Source organism: Eschscholzia californica, unplaced genomic scaffold (assembly GCF_041429995.1).
Source record: "Eschscholzia californica isolate CP2 unplaced genomic scaffold, dmEscCali1.0.p SCAF_3, whole genome shotgun sequence".
NCBI lineage: Eukaryota > Viridiplantae > Streptophyta > Magnoliopsida > Ranunculales > Papaveraceae > Eschscholzia > Eschscholzia californica.
In genome coordinates, this window is record NW_028238420.1 from 61,592,699 (window position 1) to 61,600,395 (window position 7,697).

Genomic DNA, 7,697 nt, shown 5'->3' on the forward strand with positions numbered 1-7,697 from the left:
GTTAGGTTTTCATTAACAACACCTCTTGTGCCAAAATTCTGAATCTTTTGTTTATCTATTGACAATTTTAGTGTAGTTTTAGTATTCATCTGGTTTTTCTAATGTCTATGTGTACAGCCACATAACTGGTTCCCTTAAAATTGAAATGCTTCTCTAGATCTCCCAAAAAATAACAATAGTTTTGAAAAATTTCTAGGGTTCATGTTTTGTTCTTCCAAAGACAATTAACTTCTACTATTCATGTTTGTTTCCTCAAACAATCAACTCTTTAAGATCTTGGAGTTGTATTTATTGAGTGGGTTTTGTTGCGACAAAGAACAAGGTACCAAGAAAAACAGTGATGCAAATAAACAATCACACAGAACACATGACGTGTCAATGCCCCTCCTAGATCAACTCCGCTTGGAACTCATAAATTTCGTGGCGAGGCCCCTGAAAAACGGTTTCGCGGGTCGCATACCGAATTAGATGATCTATATTCAAGACATTTTCAACCTGCTCTCATTTTGTATTTGCCGAGTGGCCCTATGGAAGTTCAATTTACGGATGCACGCTTTGCTTTGCTTAGCTCGTTCTTCACCCCTACCCCTTGCGAGGTTGTATTTGCAGATTGATTGTTGGGCAAGCACATAAGTAACCCGCTTACAACCATCTTAGTTAAGAGGATTATATATCGTCAGTAAATATACCATCTCCCGTGTTAGAAAGAGTGAAGGTAATATACTAGGTCGTGTCGCTTTTCTATAAGTTAGATCTGAAAGCTTCCTTGAAATCTGAATGACTCAAGTCAGGTTCCAAAATAAGTTAGATCTGAAATCTAAATGGACTCAACTCTGATTCCAAAATACTATCTCTGTCTTAATTATTTGATATGGGGGACCGTTGATTTAGACTTATTTCAGAAGGGTGCCTCTATGGGTGTCCGACTTGCGAGACCTTTTTTTCTTTTTCTTTTTTGTTGAAGAGGAGGACTTGCGAGACCTTGAGCAAGGACTCCGTCTTGGCCGTGCGCCTATAGCAAGCGAAAAAGTGGGGTGCCCCATTTCAGAACATATTTGAGTCAGATTCTAGTGTCGACGAGTCAGATTTTAAAAATCACAATACCAACTGAATTCCTGACCTCGGATTCTATATCAATTATGTAGAGTCTATTTCATTTTTCATAAATGATTTTGAAATCCGCCGACTTTATACGCTTCCTCCGCGATTTTTTTTTAAAGCAAGGAGTATTCAACAGCTCATTGTCGTAACCCTAAACTTTCTTTCATAATTTTCGTTTCTCGATTGCGATTTCTTCAGTTCCTGTTGAATTGGTAAGCTATTTCTTCAATTCATCCATCAAGACTAACAATTTTTCTGAAAATATTCAATCTTTGGGGTTTATGTTATGATTCTGCGGTTTCTACTTTGATCCCTCTTTATTGTTCCTTAATTTGTTTCTTTTGATGCAATTTGTGTGGGTTAGTTTTTTTCTAGGGTTCTTTTATTGGTAGTTGGCGGTCTCTAATTATGATTGGGAGTGTACTTATGGAATGATGTTTATGATTTTGTTGTAGATGGCGGCAAGTACAGTTACTAAGCCACTGAATACTGAAGCGATTGCTCGTACAGAGAAGAAAATGGATATGACATTAGGTATGGTAATTTTTATGTTTTAAGGATTACCCATCTGAGATTTAGGTGTTTATGTTTATAAATTGTGGGCTAAAAGTAATTGACCTTTGTCTTATAGATGATATCATCAAAATGTCGAAGGAACCCGGGCCGAAAATTAAAAATCACAGAGTTCCTGTAAGTTTTTTCCACGCCCAAAAGTTGGTATGGATTAGCATTTGATTATAGTATGAGTTTGATTACTTACTTAGTTGGTTCCTCATTTTGCAGAATAAAAGTCAGAATTTCTCTAATGGCGGGGCTGTGGGTGGATCCCGAGGCAATGCCATGAGAGGGAACTCTCTGAATGTACGAAAATTTATGGATTCTAGGTCTTCTATTCGACAGGTATTGCTGAATGCTGATTGATTAATTTTTGCAATCAAGACTTGTTCTTTAATTCCTATGTGTATCTTTAGCTGGTATTGAGAAAAGTGAAGTTGCTTTAGATTCATTTCTTTATGTGCTGCAAACCGTTATCTTTCTCAGGGGGCACTTGCTCAGAGACGGTCAAGTTTCGAGGGGAATCATTTCCCGTTAGCTACTGAGGTTGCCAGGAAGGCCATGACTGCTCCTGTTCACAATAGACCTTTGAATCATAACAGGAATGCCAATTGGAATAAGCCAAGGTATTCATTGCTTCCTGTTTCATCATTTGTCCTGCTATGGCATTTCAAAGTTATGTTCTATTGTGAAAGTTTATTGCCTTTCCATTTTAACAGGTAATCATGGGTTGTTTACGAACACTGTCTTGTATCTTATCATGTTCTTCTGGTTAATATTTGCGAATTGCTGTAAGAAACTCTTGGTCCTTTATAAATTGATCCCCATTGGTTGGATTTTGACCGCAAGCTTAATGGAATTGTTATAACGACAAAATAAGATTCTAGAATATGGGTGTTCGAAAAGAGTATATTGCTTGCTTTTGTTGATTTGATTCGTGTTGCTTGGGAAGTGGTCACGTTTATCAGGAGTACAGAATGGTGTTCTCAATTTTCAGAAGATTGTGGGTATTGTTTTAATAGGCTGTTGAAGCAGTGAATTGTGATAGTTCAGCAATTCGATGTTGCTCTGACAATGATTGAAAGATAAAATTTGTGTTAATTTCTGGGCGCTGATTTTCTTTGACAAAATTCACTTTTGATCAAATAAATAGGTGACCTGCATAGGGGATGCCAACATTATGCAAACTAGTATCAGCATGTTACACTAGATTCACTTTTTGTTGTGCCATGGCTAACTTCACTGAGTATCTTCAATTGAGTTCTACGGCTTTGGTTGTTTTGTTTTTGAAGCTTTCTGTCACATAATTCTTGGTTATCTCAACACTTAGATTTCTTCGGTAAACAACTTGCTTATTGCTTCGTCTGTTTGGTGCCATTGCCATACTTCCTGCATGGTGACCTCCAATATATTCCCCACCTTACTCTCGTTGTTGGTAATTGGGGGTTTTACATGTTCTTCGATATAGGCTTGAGAGACAGTGTCAGAAACAAGTTCTGCTTGGTTTGTGCTGTGTCAATTCATTATGCTTTACCAGGTTCCTATATACTACTGTATACATATAAAGTACTTCGTTTGTGGTCCTTGATTTGTTGCACGTGCACCGCCATATAGAAGTGTCTGGATTGGAGGTCATAATTTAAGGCTGCTACCGAGAGGACGTAGTTGACCTGGTAATGATGTAACCTTAAGATTTGGTTGGCATGGGTCCAGAAACCTGTCACGTAAGAAAAAAAAATATTGAGATTATATAGTTTGACATGATTATTGAGAGAAGTGAAGATGTGCGAACTTCGGGAACATGAGACCTTGAATTCGAGATGGGAGAAGTCAGGAGCAAGACTAGATGTAGTCAGGCAAGTGCAGATGGTAGATTCTATGGTTATTTGATCTCTCAAATCAAGTGAGGGTTGGAAGTATAAAACGACTTTCTGTCACTTGTTTTGCGTGGTGAAAGCATGTCTGAACTCGACGTTTCATGAATGATGGTGGTTGATCCACTCTTGAGATTACCTGAGTTGTGTGCATCGTTCAATTCCGTACATGGAGATGGCCTTCACTTGGAGTTTCGGTTTTGATAGCCTTAGAATTATATTAATAGATAGATAATATGGGCTGCATGTTCAACCTTGAACGGGTAGTTAATTATCATAACTTTGGATTTTTGGAGCATGGTAACCCGTATCCTTTACTTCTGAAATCCCTGGAGAAATGTCGGCAGTGACTGATGGTTTTTCGATGATTTTTCAATGATGATTTTCATGTTGGGTGCAGGATTGGAGCTCCACCGATTCAGAAAACTGCTGAAAGAAATTTCCGTTGGAAGGTATAAATCTTTATGAATTCATGCAGGAAATAAGGGGGATTGGTGCATTTGATTAAATTCGTGTCAAGTTGTCATCAACTTATGGTTCTGGTGATTTGGTGCAGCAGCAGCAGCAGATGCAGATGCAGCAGCCAGCAAAGGCGATGACACCAAGGCAGAGGCCCCAGACGATGGACGCGTTATTTGCGAATATGAAAGAAGAGAGGATGAGAATGTTGCAGTCCCAACAGAACAACAATCAACACAGAACAAGAGTGCAGGCCCAGCAGAACTACCCACGACATGTAGTACTCGAGAATGGACACCACCACCACCACCACCACCACCCCAACCACCACCAGCAGCAGCATCAACAGCAGAGGGGTCGAGGAAGAGATTGGTTTGGTAACTGAGAAGGAGCTCAATATCGGTGTAGACGAGGATGAAGAATGGTGTTTTGCCTCCCTCTCTATTTTGCCTTGCGTATACTGAAAAGAAGAAATCGGCCGAGGGAGGAATATAATGCTTTCCAGTCATAGAAATGCTTTGCTGTTTTACTGGTGATTATGAATACGAACGAGCTAAAAGTTAAGTTCAACATTTGTAAATACGTTTTACTGAATCAACGAGCAAGCAGCAGTTTGAGTACCCGTAAAGAAGTTTTTCCCTATTCCAACTGCGTTGCACTGTTACTTGATCGTTCAGTTTAAGTTGTTACTCCTGTTTTCTACTGTTATATTATTTTCCGTCGATACAACCAGATATGTTAATATAACCAGGCCCAGTTTTGTACAATACCTTTAACATCTTTGTTCTGGATAACATTGATTGTGCAAAAAATGGTTAAGCAGCATTTCAAATTAAACGTCTTCATTTAGATAACAAAAGCCTATTTACACCAAATACAAGGCTGTGCTAATTCAATTACACAGAGGTGATTATTATTAATATTATTATTATTATTATTATTATTATTATTATTACTTCTTATACTGAACTAACTAGTATTTTAAGTTGTGAAAACTTAACAAATTTTTCGTTCTTGTTCTTGTTTATGTAATTCTATTTTCGACCTTCTTCCACAACACACGGTGGCTTCTTTGGAATAGCAGATTCTTCTGTCTTTGCAAATCTTCCTCTCACTCTTGGTTGATTATCTGCCAAAGCTTTCCTGCAAGCATACTGAAAACACACAAGAAAAAAAACACTGAATAAGTTCAATCTCACAGCCTCATAAAATTCTTAGGGGTAACTTGTGAAAAAAGAAATTTTACTTTACCTTGATTGTTCTGCCGAAGTTCCTCTTTGCTTTCTTAATTCTGTATCTTGAAAGGCTTTGCAAGCGTTCTTCGATAGAATAATTGCCAATCCTCTCAAAGGGAGAATGAATGACATTATAGTTGATATTGTTGAGATCCTGTAAGAAGATCGACAAGATCAATAACCTAACACAACAATATGTCAAAAATATTAACTCAAAAAAACTCGAACCACCTAAATTGTCGTCGAGATATAAACGTGAAGTTGGGTGTATGAAAAATATCGAAATGTTTAAGCTAAGAACATCTAAGCATAAGTTGAAGGAAAATAAGAACGGCAGAAGGAAAAAGAACGCATATTAATTCTTACCTGTATGTCCCCTTCACTGAATGCCCTTCTCATTCCATTAGCAGCTTCAAAATCCGTACCATTAAAATCAGAAAAGTTCGGTCTCATTACATCCTTGTGTACCCACTCCATTGAACTCAAACACTCGAAACTAACACTTTTCTGCTTCAAATCCTCCATGATTAACCTATCTTTGTCTTCAATTGGATCTTCGAAACCCCTAGAAATAACACTTTTGTGTTTCAAATCCTCCACAAGCAACATATCTTTCTTTCGGTTTGGATCACCCAAATAGCCTACTCTGTTGTGGCTAGATTTTTCCCATACAAACCTATTTAACTCTTCAACAGGATCCTCTAGGGACCTCGAATCAACAAAGTTCTGGATTGATCGATCAGAGATGAACCTGTCAAGCTCTGCAATCGGATCCTCGTCAATCTTCGCAAATGTAATTTTGACACTGGGGTCCTCGGAAAATGGCTTTCCAATGGATGAATTTGCCAGAATGTCCTTCTCACATTCATAGAGTACCTCGTTTAATAAGCTTTCATTTTGAATCGCTTCCATGTCAACAATATTTATTGCTTGTGAGTGTATATCATTGTTTCCATTAGAAAGCATCGATATCGTATCCGACATGGTATCAAGTCCCATTAGTTGTTCTTCGATAATGAGTTCTGGGGCTTTGAATAAATCTCCTTCGCCTCCCATGTCGTATTCCAATGTTGTAGTGGATGATAGCATATTCCCCTGAGATGAAGAAAACCAAGAACATTCAAGGATATATATATATAATATAATAAACCCTTGCACTCTCATACAAAAACCCACTTCTAAAACATATCGAACATGGACACTCCTTCATAGTAGACTTTTTTTTGTCGTGTCAGATACTGGGACACACGTGCAGTGATTCTAGACGATAAAATATCAACACCGATACACTCTTTACAAGGTCCATACTTAGACAACGTATATTCAAGAAAATAGTATAACTTCGGAAATGCCGATATACTCCGTACTACCTACACAAAATAAACCGAAAACCACATAGACAGTCTAATATCAAGCTTAAGAGCATTTAGTCATTCCGAGGAGAGTATAATTTAAGTAAAGTTAAGCAACCATCACTTCAATTTGAAATCTTACTCTTTATAGTATTAAATCATATTAAACTTTTGATATGAACAAATATCTAAGCTTGGTTTGTCCAACAAAAAAATATCTAAGTTTGGTTAAGTACACAAGTCTAGAAGGAATTTCCAAAGGACCAAAATAACCCTCACCAAATTAGAGAATTTGAGATGAAAAGAGAAGATAAAAAGATGAACTTTTAGGGTTCTTTCTTTTTTCAGTTTTATCCTTTATCAGTGAATACCCAAATTGAAAAAAAGGACTAAGAATAAAATGAATGAAACCAACTTTTGTTATCTAGAAACAATTTTCTCTTTTCTTTTGGATCTAAATCCCTTTCAGACCAATCATTTATGAACAAACAAGATCAATCAAATGATAAGAAAAGAACATAAATTTCTAACCTCATGAAAATATAACCTAAAAATGACTAAATTTGACATCAATTTTTCCTGTTTCCCCAATTTTAGATGTTCATAAAAAATCCTCAAAAATCAAAACTTTCACTTATAGAAAGAAACCCAAGTAGAGAATACCAGCATAAAATTGAATCCTAAAAACCCTAGTTACTGGCTTTATGCATCTTACAATTGCTAGTCAAACACATTAGAGATTCCATGAAAAAGATCAGAAACATGCCATAATTTGTATACCAAGTAATGTAATTAGAGAGAGAAATAGTGGGAGGGAGGGGAGAAATTAAAAGGATGAAATTTTACCATGGGAAAATTACTTCTTCCCACTTCACAAAAATCCTCTAGGTTTTGAACATCTTGAGAGAAACTTTGAAAATAAGGGTAGAGAAGGCCTGTCTCTGTATACATTTCTTCTCTCTCTCTAACTCTTCTTCTTCTTCTTTATCAGTCTCTTCTTGAAGTTTCAAGTAGCTCTCTTTCTCTCTCTACCTTAGTTTTCAGTACAGTGGACAAAAGCAAATGAATATCTCTTTCTCTCTCTCTCTCTACATTCCAATTTGCTTGTCCTCTGCTTCCTC

The 7,697-nt window shown here is 37.0% G+C and overlaps 2 protein-coding genes across 7 annotated transcripts; one reads left to right on the forward strand and one right to left on the reverse strand.

Annotated features, from left to right (window-relative positions):
• The first annotated feature begins 1,072 nt into the window (after nt 1-1,072).
• LOC147552869 (uncharacterized) lies at nt 1,073-4,617 on the forward strand. 6 transcript variants are annotated; one of them, XM_086667350.1, is made up of 8 exons: nt 1,073-1,313; nt 1,557-1,635; nt 1,733-1,791; nt 1,885-2,001; nt 2,143-2,282; nt 3,931-3,982; nt 4,087-4,202; nt 4,243-4,617. In XM_086667350.1, the coding sequence occupies exons 2-8, from the start codon at nt 1,557-1,559 to the stop codon at nt 4,268-4,270; spliced, it is 591 nt and encodes a 196-aa protein (XP_086523476.1). In that variant the 5' UTR covers nt 1,073-1,313; the 3' UTR covers nt 4,271-4,617. The 6 variants fall into 6 exon arrangements, with proteins under 6 accessions (XP_086523476.1, XP_086523477.1, XP_086523471.1 ...); XM_086667351.1 differs by having other exon boundaries at nt 4,090-4,202; XM_086667345.1 differs by having other exon boundaries at nt 4,087-4,617.
• A 197-nt stretch (nt 4,618-4,814) lies between these two features.
• LOC147552870 (uncharacterized) lies at nt 4,815-7,697 on the reverse strand. The gene is made up of 4 exons (XM_086667344.1): nt 7,423-7,697; nt 5,591-6,319; nt 5,241-5,378; nt 4,815-5,143 (listed from the first exon to the last, which is right to left on the reverse strand). Exons 1-4 carry the CDS (start codon nt 7,525-7,527, stop codon nt 5,024-5,026), a joined length of 1,092 nt encoding a protein of 363 aa, XP_086523470.1. The 5' UTR covers nt 7,528-7,697; the 3' UTR covers nt 4,815-5,023.

Bases quoted from the DNA above. Each gene is read 5' to 3' on its own strand.
- LOC147552869 (XM_086667345.1), top strand. From the start codon at position 1,557: ATGGCGGCAAGTACAGTTACTAAGCCACTGAATACTGAAGCGATTGCT. The intron at 2,002-2,142 runs GTATTGCTGAAT...TATCTTTCTCAG, and splicing joins CTAGGTCTTCTATTCGACAG to GGGGCACTTGCTCAGAGACG. The intron at 2,283-3,930 runs GTATTCATTGCT...TGTTGGGTGCAG, and splicing joins GCCAATTGGAATAAGCCAAG to GATTGGAGCTCCACCGATTC.
- LOC147552870 (XM_086667344.1), bottom strand. From the start codon at position 7,527: ATGTATACAGAGACAGGCCTTCTCTACCCTTATTTTCAAAGTTTCTCT. The intron at 6,320-7,422 runs GTAAAATTTCAT...TCTTCATCTCAG, and splicing joins GAAGAAGTAATTTTCCCATG to GGGAATATGCTATCATCCAC. The intron at 5,144-5,240 runs GTAAAGTAAAAT...GTGTGTTTTCAG, and splicing joins ACTTCGGCAGAACAATCAAG to TATGCTTGCAGGAAAGCTTT.